General features: G+C 38.6%; 1 protein-coding gene across 1 annotated transcript in view; it reads left to right on the forward strand.

Moving 5' to 3' along the window:
• Nucleotides 1-19297, forward strand: part of LOC306863588 (PX domain-containing protein 1-like) — a 47072-nt gene extending 27775 nt beyond the window's left edge. The window contains exons 4-5 of the mRNA XM_079407011.1: nt 9767-9878; nt 18009-19297. Of these exons, the coding sequence (XP_079263137.1) occupies nt 9767-9878; nt 18009-18129 (233 nt within the window). The 3' untranslated portion in view covers nt 18130-19297. The remainder of the gene's footprint in view (nt 1-9766; nt 9879-18008) is intronic.
• Nucleotides 19298-19896: the final 599 nt, after the last annotated feature.

The raw sequence follows: 19896 nt of genomic DNA on the forward strand, positions 1-19896 counted from the left end.
ACCCCTTTCAGTAATGACCTTTTGTGACTTACCCTCTTTGCGGAGGGTGTCAATGATTGTCTTTTGGACCATTGCCAAGACAGCAGTCTTCCCCATTATTGTGGTTTCAAAGAACAAGAGATACCCAGAATTTAGACTGTACACTGTAAAAAGTAATTTGTTAAGTTTACTTAATTACATTGTGTAAATTTGTTGCCTTAATTCAATTAAGCAATCTTAACTTCATTGAATTAATTGCAATTTAATTCTTATTTACTAATATATTAAAAGTATTCCTTACTTATTTTAAGTCCTATTTACTTAAGCCATTTAAGTTTAGTTAACTTAATTAAATCTGTGATCTGAGGAACACTGAGAATAGCTATACCTACTTAAAAAAACACACAGCTCTCCATTCACATTTCAAAACATTTATTTTTCAAACTGCAGAAATCAAATGTAACTCAACATGGTAATTTGTAATAGTTGTTCATTAACAATGCTTGAATCAGAAAAAAAATCCCAAATTAAATGTTAAGAGTTGTACATTTACATTTAGTCATTTAGCAGACGCTTTTATCCAAAATGACTTACAAATGAGGACAATATAAGCAATCATAACCAACAAAAGAGCATTTGAGAAGAATAATATTCCCTGAGCACATTAAAACAATAAAAAGAACGCACACTCAATATACTTTAACTTACATAGTAACAAAAACATTTGCTCATACTGTCTAACTACTTTGACATGTACTGCAATGTCCACTTGTCATCACAAGCTGTATATACAATACTATATACAATAGCTGAATCAAGAGAAAACATCAAAATAAATACACAAGACCTTTCCTCTCCTTGTTGTCTCCAAGCAGGACAGGAATGCCATGGAGAACTGCAGTGTGTTGAAGAGTAACCTCAGTTTCCTGAAAAGAGGGAAGAGTATATAAAATGAGATTCCATGCTATTCTGTATGTGTAAAGAATGTCTTATTTATTGTTTTTAATTTGCTGACAATCCACTTAATTTAATGAGGTAGTCCTTCTAAAAATTACAATTCTCTTATCATTTATCACCCTTGTCACGAATCTTACCGAGCCTTCTGTGTTTATGTCTAGCTCTGAGTCTGGTTCTACGTTTAGCACTCTCCAAGTGTTAGCTGCCTTTCTGTATTCTTTAAGTCTAAGTTTAGTTTATTTTGTTTATAGTCTAGTTTCCTGTTTCCCGCCCTTGTATCGTGGATTTACACTTGTCTCATCGTTTCGGACTCTGTGTTTACCTCGTTTGGATTATTGCTCAGGTTATCGGACAACCTCTCTTCTCAAGCCCTCTGGATATTGTTCACCGATCGAGGACCCACGCATGCACTGGGATTACTCTTGTGTGTTGCCCGTGCCATACCCATTTGCTGGTGTTTTGACCCTGTCTGTTATTTGACTTTATTAATAAAAGCTTGCAAATGGATCCGCACATCTCACGTCTTGTTCACCCTGTTACAACCCTCATGCTAACCTCCATGTATATTACTTTCTTCTGATAAATACAACAATTTTTAGAAAAATAATCAATCTCTGTGAGTCCATATTTGATGCTTTAAAAAAAATAACCATACACCGCAATTGTGACTAATTTATATGAGCCCAGTGGAGGAATAAATATCTACTAAAGACATCTTTTTGAAGCATTAAGTTTAAGGGTCCCTTCCTCTAGCATTATATGGTCTCACATAGATGGTGTTACAGATCTGCCAGGTTCTGCTACCCAATCACAGCGCTCACCCTCACCAGAATACTGATCATGCACACCTGTCACTCATTTCCCTTCTCATTACCCACGCAGTATAAAGACACACACCGCCCAACACCAGTCGTCCAGTCTCGTTTCTACGAAGAGGACTAACTCACTACGCTCAGTCATAGTGCAGTACCTACCTAAGAAACTTACCTGTCGATTACTTACCTGTTCTGCTCGCTCCTAGGCAATCTTCTGATCCAGCTCCAGTGACATCCGTTCCGAGAGCGTTTCCGGATAATCCCAAGTCTGCGGTGTGTGTCTGTCACATCCTCCTAATCCCTCTCATCTCCTGCAAGAAGAAAACCCAAGATCATCAGCCTGTTCGTTCAGCGGCTCCAGATTCTGACATTACTTACCAGTTTCCATTACCACTGTTGATCATTAAACCTACCTTCATTTGTGATTCGGTCGTCCTGTCCTCTCAATGTAACAGAAGACTGGACCTTAACATCAACGATCAACAGCATGAGCAATCCGGACGCATTCCAGGACCTGGTTGACATTTTAAAACAAACACTCGCTCCAGCAGCGGTCTCTTCCAGCCCAGGTGCTTCCGCAATCTCTTCTTCGATGCCCACGAACCACCCGACAGTCCGACCAGCGCCCTATGCTGGTTCGGCGGAAGATTGCAATGGTTTCCTGCTACAATGCGACCTGGCGTTTGAGATGCAGCCCCACTTGTTTTCCACTGAGAAGGCCAAGATTGCGTTCATTATCCAGCATCTCCAGGGTAGAGCTCTGCAGTGGGCTAGCACCATATGGACACAAGGAGGCAGTGTTACCCAATCCTCCCAAGCCTTCATCCAACACTTCAGAGATGTGTTCGGTAAACCCGCTTATGATTCCTCTGTCTGTGATCAAATTTATCAGTTACGTCAAGGCAATAACAATATCCAAGACTATTCCTTACAGTTCAGAACCCTAGCCGCGGCCAGCGGATGGAACGAGCGAGCCCTGTTAACCGCCTACCGGCAAGGTTTGGCACCACACCTCCGTCTACAACTTGCCGCCTTTGATGATGCCCTGGGATTAGAGGGCTTAATTCAACATTCCATCCGATGTGCCACACGCATGAAGACGTGTCTGTCTGAATTCAACCCGGGTCATAGCTCCTATCTCCCCGTCACACCGAACCCACCAGAATCCACTCCTGAGCCTATGAATGTTGATAATTCTCGTCTCTCCTCCCAAGAAAGGCCACGCCGATATGCCCATGGACTCTGCCTGTACTGTGGAGAGAAGGGGCACCTCCGAGTCACCTGCCCAGTAAGACCAACTCGCTTTCTGGTGAGTGCCTTGAATTCCGAGATCCCTAATCTCAAGCCTTTAACCACTGAGGCACTTCTTATGGGTACCACTTTCTCCGTTCCAGTCGTTGCCCTCCTCGACTCCGGGTCGGCGGGGAACTTCATTTCGGGCAGTCTCTGTAGACAACTCGGCCTCACAACCTCCATCACCCCAAGGAACTACCAGATCCAATCGGTGACGGGCAAGGCGGTAAGCCGTAAGTTTGTGAACAGATGGTCTACTCCCGTATGCCTTAAGTTAGGTTTACTCCATGAAGAGTATATAAGATTGTTAGTGCTCGAAGATGCTACTACGGACATCATCTTAGGGCGACCCTGGTTAGTTCAACACAATCCCATCCTTTCATGGAGAACGGGCGAGATAATTAAGTGGGGTGAGTCATGTTTTCCCGAGTGTTTCCCACATATTCCTAGACCAACAAGACCAGCCGCAGAGATCCTGAAGTTACTTACCACCTCCGTAGAGAGTCCCCCAGAAAAACTATCCACCGAAATTCCTCCTTGTTATGATGAATTCAAAGATGTCTTCTGTCCCCAGAAAGCCGCACAGTTACCACCTCACCAACCCTGGGATTGCGCCATTGACCTCCTTCCGGGTGAACCAGTGCCTCGTGGTAAAATATATCCTCTATCCATCCCAGAGCAGATGGCCATGGAGGAGTACATCGAGGAAGCCTTAAAGCAGGGATACATTCGCCCTTCCACCTCTCCTGCCTCCTCCAGTTTCTTCTTTGTCGCAAAGAAGGATGGAGGACTCAGACCTTGCGTTGATTACCAAGCCTTGAACCAAATCACTGTCAAGTTTAGATATCCGCTTCCCCTCGTCCCAGCTGCTCTGGAACATCTGCGAGGTGCCACCGTGTTCACCAAGTTAGACCTCCGCAGCGCCTACAATCTTGTCAGAATACGTGAGGGGGACGAGTGGAAGACCGCCTTCATCACGCCCACAGGCCACTATGAATATCTTGTCATGCCCTATGGGCTCGTCAACGCCCCCACCGTATTCCAAGATTTCATGCACGAGGTGCTCCGGGAGTTTCTCCATAAATTTGTACTAGTGTACATTGATGATATTCTGATTTACTCCTGGAGTATGGCCGAACATCGTCGCCACGTTGCGGAGATCCTACAACGCCTGAGGGAGGTCAACCTGTTCCTTAAGGCGGAGAAGTGTCTGTTCCATCGACCCTCAGTGCAGTTCCTCGGCTATAACATCAGCCACGGTGGTATCCAGATGGACGAGGGGAAGGTTACGGCAATCCGAGAATGGCCCACTCCTGACACGGTAAAGGGACTTCAACGCTTTCTAGGCTTTGCCAATTTCTATCGCCGGTTTATTTACAATTACAGTTCCATAGCCAGTCCCCTAACCAACCTGTTGAAGGGAAAGCCCAAATCCCTCTCCTGGACAGTAGCCGCTACCACTGCATTCCAAGAATTGAAGGATGCTTTCACCCGAGCTCCCATCCTCGTACATCCAGACCCAGAGAAACATTTTGTTGTTGAAGTTGATGCCTCCACGTCAGGAGTGGGTGCCATATTGTCCCAGAGGCAGGGGACGCCACCACGACTCCATCCATGTGCCTTCTTCTCCCGTAAACTCAGCCCGGCGGAGAGGAACTATGATGTTGGCAACCGAGAACTTCTAGCCATCAAGCTCGCTTTGGAGGAGTGGAGACATTGGTTGGAGCGAGCTCAACATCCGTTCCTAGTCCTCACCGATCAAAACCTCCAATATCTCAGAGAAGCCAAAAGATTAAACCCCCGGCAAGCCAGATGGGCTCTGTTTTTCACCCGTTTCAACTTTTCCATTTCCTATAGACCCGGTTCCACGAATACAGCGGCAGACGCTCTTTCCCGACAATTCGAATCCCATGAAGAATACGATGAAGTTCCAGAATCAGTCCTCCCAGAATCTCTTTTTGTCTGCCCCATCCAGTGGACCTCTCCTAGCTTTACCTCCTCCAATGTCTCCTCCAACATTCCGCCGGGCTGCCCACCAGGTACACAATTTGTTCCCAGAAACCAACGCTCACAGATCATTCAGTCAGTTCACTCTTCCCTTGGCACTGGTCACCCAGGGACCAACAACACCCTCTCGCTGCTACGAGAGCGCTTCTGGTGGCCCAACATGGCCAAGGATGTGAGTAGATTCGTCCAGGGATGTAAGGAATGTGCCATGTCCAAATCTCCTCGACATCTGCCAGCCGGTAAGCTACTTCCTCTGCCTGTTCCCAATCGACCGTGGTCACACCTAGGAGTTGACTTTGTCACGGACTTACCACCATCGGACGGGAACACCTGTATCTTGGTTCTCTAAGGCTTGCCGATTACTCCCACTTAAGGCCCTTCCGACGGCCATGGAAACTGCAGAACTAATGTTTAATCATGTGTTCAGATACTTTGGGATCCCGGAAGATATAGTCTCAGACAGAGGTCCACAGTTCGTGTCCCGTGTATGGAGAACTTTCTTCAAGCTCCTGGGTGTGACCATCAGTCTGTCTTCCGGTTACCATCCACAGACGAACGGGCAGACGGAGAGGAAGATCCAGGAAGTAGCCCGGTTCCTCCGAACCTTCTGCCATGGCCACCAGAACTCCTGGAACTAGTTCATCGGTTGGGCTGAGTATGCCCAGAATTCCCTGCGCCAGCCTACTACAGGTATAACCCCATTTCAGTGCATACTTGGTTTCCAACCTCCCATGTTTCCCTGGTCAGGCGAACCTTCAGACTTACCTGTTCCGGGAGAGCGAGAGGGTCTGGGACAGCGCTCATCACCACCTCCAGCGCGCAGTGAGTAGACGTAAATTGACAGCCGACCTCCGCCGCTCCAAGGCTCCCGTGTATCATCCAGGGCAGAAGGTCTGGCTGTCAACTAGGGACATCAGGTTACGTCTACCCTGCAAGAAACTCAGTCCCAGATTTGTTGGTCCCTTTCCCATAATCAGACAAATCAATCCAGTCACTTACCAGCTCCAGCTCCCCTCACAGTATAGAATTCACCCCGTCTTCCACGTGTCACTGCTAAAACCGTTTCACCCTCCTGTTTCTCCCCCTGCAGAACCTGGTCCCGAGGAAGAACCCCCTCTCCCACTGGTATTGGAGGATGGAACGGTCTATCAGATCAAGGAGATCTTGGACTCCCGACGCCGAGGCGGCAGGTTAGAGTACCTCATAGACTGGGAAGGATATGGTCCTGAGGAGAGGTCCTGGATCCCCAGGGATGATGTGCTGGACCCAGTGCTACTCGAAGAATTCCACTCTAACCACCCAGATCGTCCTGCCCCTAGGGGAAGAGGTAGACCGCCACGGCGTCGGGGTCTTCGGCCCTCGGGAGCGGGCCGTGGAGAGGGGGGTAATGTTACAGATCTGCCAGGTTCTGCTACCCAATCACAGCGCTCACCCTCACCAGAATACTGATCATGCACACCTGTCACTCATTTCCCTTCTCATTACCCACGCAGTATAAAGACACACACCGCCCAACACCAGTCGTCCAGTCTCGTTTCTACGAAGAGGACTAACTCACTACGCTCAGTCATAGTGCAGTACCTACCTAAGAAACTTACCTGTAGATTACTTACCTGTTCTGCTCGCTCCTAGGCAATCTCCTGATCCAGCTCCAGTGACATCCGTTCCGAGAGCGTTTCCGGATAATCCCAAGTCTGCGGTGTGTGTCTGTCACATCCTCCTAATCCCTCTCATCTCCTGCAAGAAGAAAACCCAAGATCATCAGCCTGTTCGTTCAGCGGCTCCAGATTCTGACATTACTTACCAGTTTCCATTACCACTGTTGATCATTAAACCTACCTTCATTTGTGATTCTGTCATCCTGTCCTCTCAATGTAACAGATGGAGTATTTTTCTAAAATTTTTTAGATAGTGTTTATCTGAAGAAAAAAGTCATATACATCTGGGACAGTATAAGAATGAATAAATGATCAGATAATTTTGATTTTTGGGAAGAGTATCCCTTTAAAACATCCTTTTCTGTCAAGCAAAGTCAACACATACCTTCTCCAAGTTGTCTGTTTTTCCTGCCAGGATTAAGAGATTTAGAGAAAATGAACTGTGATTAGTTGTAGAACAACAAAAAACACATTAATGATCAATATCTTTAGCATAATTTTCATTCCTGCACTTTGTATTATATTAAAAAAACTAACCTCATATATGTACGTATTGATTTGGAATCACCTTTCGTATCTCCTCAAATGCATATTAATCAGAAGGCACGGGTCTATAATATGATGATGCAGATAAAAATAACTCAGTTAATTCATGAACAACAGCAGATAAAGCCTAACTGACCATAAATATATACCTAAAAGACTGTCAGTACTTTTGTGATGTGATAACATCTCCAAACTGTTGTGCAAAGTTGTCACAAAAATCTCTTTCCTAAAAAAAGACCAGGATAGCAATTATTAACTGGATTGAAGGTAAACAAAACCATAGATAAATAAATAAAACATTAAAATGACACTATATATATATATAAATACATATACTTGTCACTTAGTATTAATTCAAATAAATATATATACAGTGCCCTCCATAAGTATTGGAACAGTGAAGACACAATTGCTCTGTTGGCTGTGGAGTCAAGACATTTGCAAATATTATTAAAAGATGAATATGAGACAAAACTACAGAATGTCACACTTTATTATTAGCCATTTCAACACATACATGTTTTACCAAATAAAAATAACAGCACTTTTAGAGTTCATCCCACTCATTGATGTGAGCATAAGTATTGGGACAGTTGAACATAAGGCAGATATAAAAGATTAAAAGCTTTTTAGTTGCAGATCCCTTGCACACAATCACAGCAGTGAGTCTGTGACCCATAGACATCACCATCTTCCTTTGAAATACTTTCCCAGCCAATTCCAATTGTTGCTTGTTTTGTCCTTTACTCTCCTCTTCAGCTGGTGAAATTAATGTTCAATTGGATTTAAATCTGGAGATTGACTTTGGCAATCTAAGACTTTCCTTTTCTTTGCCCTTATAAATTCCTTGACTGAACTGGCAGGGTGTTTTGGGTCATTGTCCTGATGCAACAAGAAGCACTTCCCAATGAATCTGGTGGCATTTTCTTGAATATTGGTAGGCAAGATGGTTTTGTACCCTTCCAAATTCATTCTGCTACTGTCATCATACATTAAGTCATCAGTAAAGTTGCCCATGACATGACACCACCTCCACCATGCTTTACAGATGAGGCTGTATACTTGGGATCATTTGCAGTTCCCTTTTTTCTCCACATTTTTGCTTTCCCATCACTTAGTTAAAGGTTCATCTTTGTCTCATCGGTCCATAAACACAGTTCCAAAACTCTTCTGGCTGACCTGCAAACTCTAATCTTGCCTTTCTATTTTTGGTGCTGGTCAGAGGTTTGCATCTTGCTGTGTAGCATCTGTAATTATGTCAAAGTCTCCTGAGGACAGTAGATTGTCAGAGCATCACCCCAGCTTTCAGGAAATTGTTGGTGATTTTACAGACACGTCTTTTAGGGTTAATTTTCACAGCTTTTATGATTTGTCTGTCATCAACTACTGTTGTTTTCTCAGCCGATCAGGTCGTTGTTGGTTTCTGGTGTCGCTGGTGGTTTCCAAACTCTTGATTTCTCCATGCCCTTTGTTTTTGCTATAGCTCTAATTGACTTCCTCTTTTCTTTTAGCATTCAAATTGCTTGCTTTTCTCTCAAAGTCAGCTCCGTCATCTTCATCCTGGTTTTCCCCATTTAACATGTCAGTAATTCAAACACTGAATACTGCGCGGATATATTTACCAGGCGCGACATAGATGACATAACAAAATGTATATTGATACTAATTCGACAAAACACGTGCATTAATCCATTAACTTTGACTTTAATATCATATAATCAAGTTCCTTAACATTAAACTCAAACTTATATGTATAAATACTCACCAGTTTTATTGTTTATCAGCCGAAGTCTTCCACAAAACAAGATCGCCGTTGATCAGAAAATTCTCAATCCAAACCCTGATGACATCAGTGGTCACATGGCTTGCTCAGCACATTTGAGTAACTAGGACTTTTAGCACAAATAGCAAGATTTAATAGATCTACACCAGTAAGGTAAACAAACAATAGCACTTTAAGTAAAGTCAGCGAAAAGAATGGAGTTAGCACGTTTGTTAGATTTGAGTTTCATTAAATGACCATCCAATGTAAATATTCTAATATTTTTAGATACTGGATTTTTGACTTTCATGAGCTGTAAGCTCTAATCATCAAAATTAAAACAAACAAAAAAACTTTTGAAATGTTTTACTTTACATGCAATGAATAAATGAAAGTTTCACTTTTTGAAATAAGTTACAAAAAAAAAAACTTTTTCACGATATTCTTGACCATCAATGAGATTTAGGAAAATACGACAAGGCAGATGATGGCAATTACAACAAAGGATTTTGCAAACTGTTTTGAATAGTGCAAGAGATGCTGGGAGAACTGTGTGAAGTCCCAAGGTGCCTACTTTGAAGGGGGCTAATGTCTCTATTTGTCATGGATATGTATTTCATGTTATTACATTTATTACAGTTATTACGAATATATAATTAATATTATATATAATAATATAAATAGTCTTTGAGAGTTGTATTTCAGAGTTGTCTGTTTGATTTCTGACTGTTCACTTGACATTTCTACAGAGATCATGAGGTCTAATGGGTTTTGCCTGGCAAACACAGAGACCATTGTGTTTGATGAGAGCATTCCACTGGACAAAGAAAGACCCTCCTCCACTGACTCAGCCCAGCACTCGTAAGTGTCCGACATTGCCTCTGTCATCCCAGTCCCAGTGTACATAACAATACAGGAAATGTATATTGATAAAGCTTTGTTGTCATAGAGCCCCGATTACATTCATTTTTACATAAGCCATTGACAACATTCATGCAGTAATGTTTTCCTTGAGTGCATAGTAGGGATAGCGGTATACCGGTACTGGAAAAATACTGGTATATATTATATTTCAAACGGTACGATATCATAATTTTGCTCAATTCGGTATTTCATACGCTGCAGTTGCGAAGTGCTTCCCAAATTGCTGCACAACCAGTAAATGTGACAACAGAACAGTGCAATGGATCAAACAGATGAAACTCAACGCACCCGAAATTAATAAATAAAGAGAACAGTAGAAGTGAAATATGGCATTACTTTGGATACAAAACACAAAGGTGAAGGAACTGACCTTACTGCACCTGTATGCAAGCATTGCTATAGGCCTAAATCATGTTGTCACAGGAACACATCAAATCTTTTTAAGCATTTGTCGCTTGCTCATCCTGATCTTTTCAGAGAATTAAGAGATCGATAGGTGAGTGCATCATTCATAAATTCAGATTTAATTTGACCTTTTATTTACAACTGATCAACGCACATACAGATGTGATACAGTAAGCGCAAATGTCCATGTGAGACACGCTAGAATCAATTAAGTTTTGGTCACATAATATATGCACTTGCATTTCATACAATCGAATATTAATTGTATATGAATTGAGCTATTGTTTGCTAGATTAATTTTAGTATCATGATTTACGCAGTTCCTCCTTCCATCCCAAACACTATGGCAAGCCGTTTTAACATTTAATCTATAAGCCACTAGTATCTAATTTAATGTTACTGGTACTTATTTTTTAAATACTAGTATCTTTTCCATTAAGTACTAGTACCTAGTCATTAACTACTAGTGCTTATTCTTTAGGTACTAGTGCTCATTCTTTAGGTACTAGTGTCTTTTGTAAAGTTACTAGTACTTATTCATTAGATACTAGTATGTTTTCATTAGATACTAGTGCTTACTTATTAGGTACCAGTACTTATTAATTAGATACTAGTACTTATTTATTAGGTACAAGTACTTATTCATTAGATACTAGTACTTATTAGATACTAGTACTTATTCATTAAATACTAGTATTTATTCTTTATATACTAGTACTTATTTCAATAGTGACTAGTAACTATTATATTGTTACTAGTAACAAATTTTAAATTTTTGCCATTGACTTCTATGGGAATCCATCATTGAGATATCAACTATTCAGTTTTGACTAGTAAGTATTCCACTAGTGACTAGTACTTAATTTTTATGTACTAGTAGTTATTCATTAGGTACTAGTACGTATTTTTTTAGATACTTTTACTTATTCTTACTGATAATTTTACTTATATAGTTTTGTTTTATTTTTTTATTTTTGGTTTGCACTCTATCTGCCATGTGCCTTATGCCACTTTTTTTTTTTACAATGTCCTCATTTGTATATCTGTATAGTTGTATGTACATATGTTTAAACTGTACTTATCTGTATTTGAATGTCTACTGTCAGTGTTTAATGTTAACTGTATGCACCAAGGGTCTGAGAGTAACACAATGACATACATGTGGAATGACGTACATGTGGAAGAATTGACAATACAGCAGACTTGACTTGACTTGACTTATTCATTAGATACTAGTACCTATTAAATAGACACTAGTACTTATTCATTAGATACTAGTACTTATTATTAGATACTAGTACTTATCCATTAGATACTAGCAGGGCTTGAAAAGGAAAAAAAATGTCAATCGGTTCACTCCGAGCAGAATCGATATTTTAACGTTTCCGTTCCTGCGTTCCTCTGTATTATTACCGCTCCGAAACCGGTTTGAGTAGAAAACATAACGGTTAATACCGTTATTTTTAAAATTGTCTTTGCCTATAATAATAATAATAATAATAATAATAATAATAATAATAATAATAATAATAATAAAGTACTGTGTTTCTTTACACAAAAAGAAAAATAAATAAAAATAAAAAATACAGAAAGAGATGGTATCTTAACCCACTGCGCTAATAGGCTATACAGCATCATCTTTTCTAGATTTTTACATTTCTAAATGTAGGCTACTAAACAAAATAAAAAAATCTATTAATGCTTTAAAGACATTAAAGCATTTTTTAAAGATGTTTGCTGCAAATTGTAAAAAAAACAAAAAAAACGCTACTTGTATAAAATGTTTTGAGGGGAAAAAAAACAAAGGCTAAGCCTGCATTTTATTAGCCTATTATTCAGAAATGATGTAGGCTAAAATGCCGGTAAATCAAAAATGTTTACAAACATTATAAACACTAGGGATGTGCGCTACGACTAATTTGACTGTCGTTTAAACGGAAGTTTTGTATCCGACTAGTCGACTAGTCTAAAAGCTAGAAACCCCCAAAAAATGGCAAAAAAAGTGCGTGTGTCTATATAACAGCCTACACTTGAAATACTTAAATCTTTGAATCACACTGTCAAATCCCTCAATTAATTCTGCTAAAAATAGGTCATGATTATGCTTGCCTCGCGTTATCATCATTTAATATTAGGCGGTCGTTAAACAGAAAAAAATAAAGAGCATACACTCAACAGAGCCGTGCACGGCCCTCAAATTTAGGCCCTAGCCCGGCCCTGGCCCGAGACGCTCAGGCTAGGCCCGGCCCACGTCCGACAGCTTATCAGAATTACCGGCCCGAGCCCTTTTTTTCCCCCTTCTCCTAAAACCGTTTATACTACTGTTTCGGCTATTAAAATAGTTCCGTTTTGTCTGTAATGGCAAAATTATTATATTTCGTTTTGTTTTTTTATTAAGTTAATTTAGAAAAAACATTGGGAGCATTTTTGTTCATTAAATAGCCTATACGTTTTTTTTTTTTTTAAAGTAATGGCCAAGCGGCATGAGTTGATCATAGCCTATGTTTGATAAATGTAGCCTTCTCATATCATCACGACTTGCCTAAAATAAAATCTATAGATATACTAAAACAGTTCAAGTATATAACAATGTTTAAATGTTAAACCTGCTATAATAATAATGTGCGCTAGCCTATATGTAAGTTTGTGCGGAGAGTGGAAGCTAAAGCGCGCTCTGCAGGACATGGAGGCACCAGCAAACACTTGCATTGCTTTCAGTGGAAACAAATTAAAATAGCCTACGCCGTCATTTTTTGTTTGTTTGTTTGTTTGATAAAGGTAAGAATAATACATCATTCCGACCTGTAAAGGGTCTACTTGTATTTGTGCGCACTCACAATGCCAACAAAAAGGTAGTTCTTTTATAAAACAAAGAAAACAAACATGATGTGCTTTCTCGTCTTGAACAGGAGCGCTTCATAAAAATGAACCGAAGCTGAGCGAATACATGCCTCACAGACATGATAAATATATCTATAGAAAGCTTTAAATGATCACTTAACGAAATAAAAAATTGAAAACAAAAACTCTTTTATTATAATCTTAATCATAATCAATAAAGATGCATTTCTCTCTAAAGGCGCGTCTAATGAGGAGACGGTGAGTCAGGATCAGCAACTTCATCCTTGCGACACGGACTCAGAAAACATTAGTTTATTAGTAAATAGTTAAAATATCTCCTTTCTATTTCCCGCAGACACATTCATGGTTATGTTTGCTGGGGTTTTGCAGCAAGCTTTAGCCTATTGCGTGCATTTGAACGCAGAACTATTCCGCTGCTCTGAAGTCACCTGCTGCTGCTGCGGGACACTAAACACCATCGAGCTGCTCTCAGTCGTGTGGTCTCCTGTTGTTTCCACCAGCGCGGTGATTTTTTTTTTCATCACTAATCGATAGATGTCTACAATATAAAAATAATTTTGCAGGGCTCTAACACTCAACATAAACCGGTGCATAGCTTATTTATTCAGATCGGCTGGAGCAATGCAGAAATGGAAAATCAATCAATAGACTGACAGAATTCTTCATTTTCATATAAAGTTAGCCAACATATAAAAACAAAAGTAAAAAAAAATAGGAACGTTTATTAAGGAATAGCATTAAAATGGCTTTAAAAAATTTACTTCATGTTGGCTATATTGTCTAAAAACAAAAGAATGCTAGTTTTACTTACTCCATGCACATTTGTTAACGTGGTCTGGTGAAAGACTGGACTAGACGATTCTGCACTTGAAAAAACAAACAAAAAAAAAACTTGCTCGGCAGGAACTGAAGTCACAGGCACGCAGAGAGTTTCGAAAAGAGCCTGGAAATCCCACAGCACCACCGAAGTGGGTCTTCGTTTAGAAGAATAGATCGCGTGCATGGGATCACGGACCGCAGCGACGTATGAAAGATTGACATTGCTGGCTTTGGCTAGCCTCCAGGCTAACGCATAGGTCTTTCGTGTGGTCATTCTAAGCTCGCCGCAACTGACGTGAAGACAAGGCATGAGAGGTCTGAGGTAAAAATGTAGTTTCTGCCCAGATATGCTTTTAAAAATAAATATTTAAATATTTTGATATGTATTCTTTTTCAAAAGTTTTATTTTAACTTATTTAAAATGTTTTAAAATGTAACGTTAAAATGATGGTAATTTGAATGATAAAATGTTTTTTTTTTTTTTTTTTTCTCTCTCGTGTAATCGACTATTGTTTTCAGTGTCGACTAGTAGGAGCTGTACCATTTAGTCGACTAGTCGACTAGACCCGCACATCCCTAATAAACACAGTAATTAGTTTCTCTCCACAACAAATCCTCTAAACTTAAGGATAGCCTATAGGCTATAAAAACGTCATTCCAAAAACAAATTAAAGGTGAAGCTGATGCCTACCTCTCTCACTCGGCACAAATCCAAATGTTTCCATATTCTCGACGTATAGCCTACTAAAATATTATTTATTGGCTTTTACTTTCATCGAAGCACCGCTGGTGTGTAAGATCTGTTGAATCCATCTTACACTGACGTCGGATAAACGCTAACGCCGGTGTTCTGACGATTTGTGCTACCCTGTCAGATTTTCCATTAAAACAGATGGTAGCAGAATTCATTGCCATTGCGACTAGGGTTCACAGCTGAGCACGGGCGGGCATTTCACTCGCTGGATGCGTCAGCATCACATTTGTATAGTCTGTACTACTTGAATTCGTGATTGGTTGACAGCAAATTTTAAATATTAAATGGAACGAAAAAATAATGTTATTAACCGGTTAATGGCCATTTCAAATTTTCGATTCTGTTCGGAACTATAAAATTTGATTTAGTTTCTGTTTCCGGTTCTGTTCCAGTCAAAATTTCGTTCGTTTCCGGTTTTCGTTTTCGTTCCTTGAACCGGTTCAGAGCCCTGGATACTAGTACTTATTTTTTTAGATACTAGTACTCATTCATTAGATACTAGTACTTATTAAATAGATACTAGTACTTATTCAATAGATACTAGTACACATTTGTTAGATACTAGTACTTATTCGAAATGTTACTAGTAAGATTTTTTATTTTACTAGTAAATTTTTAAATTGAACTCTACTGTAGCCATTTGGACTAGTCATAACATAAGACCAGTAAAAAAGCAGATCTGACTAGTAAGATAAGAATTGTTACTAGTAGTAATCACAAAAGATACTAGTGTCTAATAAATAAGTACTAGTACCTAATTAATAAATACTAGCATCTATTAAATAGGTACTAGTATCTAATGAATAAGTACCAGTATCTAAAACATAAGTACTAGTAGCTAATGAATGCTTACTAGTAATATTTAAATAGATACTAGTCACTATTGCAATAATTACTTGTCAGAAAGTAAAAGATGATATCACAAACAGAATAACTACCACTACCTGTTGATTTGGAGATATCTTTAACCTCATAAAGAACTAGTAAGAATGTATTTGGAGATATCTTAATTCAAACAAATCATTACATAAACATGAGTACCTCTCAACCGTCCAATCAGAGTCCACATGGCAATACATACATTAATATGCTGATTTAATTTGATCCTTAAGTAGGGCTAACTGGCTTTGTATGTTAGCCTACCTTGCTAATTGGTTACCATAAAAACACAAAGAAAAGATTACAAACCTGTGGTTTCCACAAAAAAGTACATTCATCTCCTTTCCGTTTCTTGTCTAATCTCTCTCCTATATGTTGCTGGTTCATTAATATTCAACATACGATTAACATACTGGGCAGAAATGCTAATTTTAAAAGTACTAGTATCTATTAAGTTCAGGATATCTCTGGTCTAAAAAGTTACTAGTAACTAAAAAATAAGAACTAGTTCTATTTTGTCTTAACAAGAAGAGTATAAGTAAATACTAGTCACTATTGGAATAAGTACTAATATCTAATAAATAAGAACTAGTATCTAATGAATAAGTACTAGTAACTTTAAAAAAGACACTAGTACCTAAAGAATAAACACTAGTACCTAAAGAATAAGCACTAGTAGCTAAAGAATAAGCACTAGTAGCTAATGAATAAGTACTAGTACTTAATGGGAAAGATACTAGTATCTGAAAAATAAGTACTAGTAGCATGAAAATAGATACTAGTACGGCTTATAGATTAAATGTTAAAACGGCTTGCCATACAAACACTGTTGACTAAATACATCATGTGAAGTCATCATCATCAGGATTTTTATTTCGGTCCTCATACACAATTTCCTAATAATTAAATCATATTTTTATGATTTTATAAAAACAATTTAGACTGAAGTGGTTTTAAAGATTGTAGTCTGAAGGTGTTAAGCTGACGTTTGATTAAAGAATAGTAGAGGTAGATAGATAGATAGATAGATAGATAGATAGATGGATAGATGGATAAATGGATAGATAGATAGATCAGTTGGTTGCAAGGGAGTTTCTAGGGTGTTAAGGGTGGTTGTTAGGATAATCGGGGTGGTGGCTAAGGTGTTGCTATGCGGTTACTAAGATACTTTGGGTAGTTGCTAGGGTGTTGCTATGCAGTTGCTAGGGTGTTGCTATGCTGTTGCTAGTGTACTTGGGGTGGTTACTAGGGCTATTGCTAGGGTACTTAGATTGGTTGGATTACAGTCACTAAGCATGTTGCTAGAATGTTTTAGCACAAACCAGTTAAAAACCAGTTAAAACCAGCTGATTTAACAAAAGGAACCAGTTAAAATTCAGCCAAAACCAGCTGATTTAGCAAAAACATAAAAAAGCGAAAAACCAACTAAAACCAACTGATTAAGCAAAAAACAACAATAAAACAACAACAACAAAAACAGCTAAAACATCTAAACTTCTGAGGTCAGATTTGGTAGCTGAGCTGAACTAGACAGTTATTGAGGTGCAGAGGACGGATTCAGTGATGGCGGAGTAGAACTATAGATAGATAGCTAGATAGATAGATAGCTAGATAGATAGATAGATAGATAGATAGATAGATAGATAGATAGATAGATAGATAGATAGATAGATAGATAGATAGATAGAGAAAAAGGGCGACGGTGTAGGAAAACTTTAACAACCATAATGCACTTGGCTCTGTAAGCCGATCCATGAGTGTGAATACAAAAATGTGTACGATCTGTAGTTTTAACAAAAAAAGGTTTACTCTTGGTGCAGGTAACATGGAAAAATAATACACATAGTTTTTGTGACAAATTAAGGCTGGTTGGAAAACTTTTAACCTTCCCATTAAGAAAATGTCTTAAGACCTTTATATGAAATAAATAAAGTAAATAAAAATAAATGCACCCTATGTTTCCCTAAGTTTATTGACTGATTTCTAATTTCAGTTCTAAGTAAATTGTTATACTTATACATTATCTATGAAATTTAAAAATAAATCAGATCATCACATTTTAAAGCATTAATTAGACATACTGTTGTTTAGTTAATTTACAATCCTTCTCTCTTCCTTAGCATATAAATGTCCCTATATGGTACCTCCACACAGAAGGATGAATGTATGGTACTGTGAAGTCCTGTTACAGCTGAAAAAGCAAACATGCATCCTTTATGATAGAAGTATGATGCCTTAATATACTGTTCCAGCAGGCAGCTTACTATGTTTTGAAGTTATATTGTTTAAGATATTTTTTTCTCATATTTTCATGTATTAAAATTGTTGTATTATCTCTAAATATGCAGGTATGATGAGGATGGGCGAGAATCTTTGGATCAAGACCCGAGTGACGATGATCCTGAAGCTTACGTCACTAATCTGTCCTACTACCACCTGGTTCCCTTTGAAACTGACATCTTGGAGTAACGCAAACAATTCCGCATGGGTGGACATTTACAAGGGGCACTGAATCCCACCTAAACAGTGCAGATCCAGCATGTAATTTCTGATGGATGTGCCAGAGTTTAGATTTTCTGATTGGTTTATGACGGCAGGAAGAGTTTGAATGCAGAGATCACTGCTAGCTTCCTGCTTTGACTTTGTCCATCAGATTCGTTGGCCTGAGCCCAAAATTACACCATATTCACCCACGTGCCTCATTATTCAACCTAGACTCATGCTGTAGCTGTACTACTAGGAACTGACATAAGGAAGAAATAAGCTGCTATTCCTGGTGTACAGATTGATGGTGACCTGAAAGATTTGTTTCATTTTCTTTTGCATGTAAAGTCCAGGCTGTACTCTTTTTGAGATGGTGATTCATTTTTTTCAAAGCCCAATGCCCAGAAATCCTGCATGGAAAATTTCTTCTTCAGAAAAGAATCTACACTAGAAACAATTCTTTGGCATTATTAGACGATCTGCAGATGCTCCTGGAGAAGAAGATCCATATAAAGATTTATCAAGATAGAATATTGCTATTGTAACTTAAAATTCTGATTCAAAAACTGAAAAAAGGGCATATGTAAAATTGCAAACTCATTTTATTAACTAAAACCTTTGATTTAGTTATGAAATTACTGCTTTATTAATCTTAGTGTTAAGGGCATTGGGGTTAGCTAAATTAAGCTTGCAGATGTATAGAGGTGTCTTTCTTCTCAGTGAATTTAAATCGCTCTCAGAAGATAATTTTATTAGCTTATGGCCTCTTTTCTACTGAATGACTGTGGACAGCTGCACTTTGTTCTTTTCTCTTGAATACAAAGGGCTTGCACACTCACTTGGCACATGGCTCCTAGTCCACACATACACACACACACACACACACCTACTTTGTAATAGAATCATATTTCCCTTCTACCCGTGAGAAGTTTTCAATGCTTATTTTTATAAGCATTGAAAATAACTACTTCACATTGTCTGTTCTGTTATGATGTACATACTTTTATATGCAGCATTACGTGAAGCATTTTTCACTGCTGGGCACCACATCATGTATTGCTAATGATAGTCATTTGTACAGTATATTTGAAATTAATTGCATAGCTTGTGAATAATTTATAAATAACATGCCATTAAAGCTTGTGTATAGGCTAAACAATGTTTACTTTGTGTTATGATTTAGTTTGTTTTCTTCTTCAGAAAAGCAACTTTATTCACAGAAAGATATTCAAAATATTAAGTTGATATGCATGCAGCTCTCAAAATATGATTCCAAATCGCATCTGTCTATATATATATATATATATATATATATATATAATAATTGATTTGCAATTTCTTCTTTCTGATGAGCTCCACTTTATGACAGCCACTATAAATTATTTAGAGTGTGCTGACTCCTGCCGTTCACTCATAGTATTTTTAAACTGTAAGTTGTATAATATTACAAAAACAGCAGATCAAAGGTTTGTGGTCAGTAAGGTGTTGTATTTTAAATAAATAAATTATTTTATTGAACAAGGATGCACTAAATTGATTAAAAGTGACAGTAATGCCAATTAAAAATGTTACTATATATATATATATATATATATATATATATAAAATACTGTTCTATTCAATGTTCATCAAAGCATTTTGGAAAACCTTATCACTATGGACTACTATCTAACTTGGGTTACATATAGGGTACAACGGGGCTAAAGGCCCACCTTAAGAAAAAATGTGCTATTCACTGCGCCTAAAATGTAT

This window comes from Barbus barbus (genome assembly GCF_936440315.1).
Source record: "Barbus barbus genome assembly, chromosome: 44".
Taxonomy (NCBI): Eukaryota; Metazoa; Chordata; class Actinopteri; order Cypriniformes; family Cyprinidae; genus Barbus; species Barbus barbus.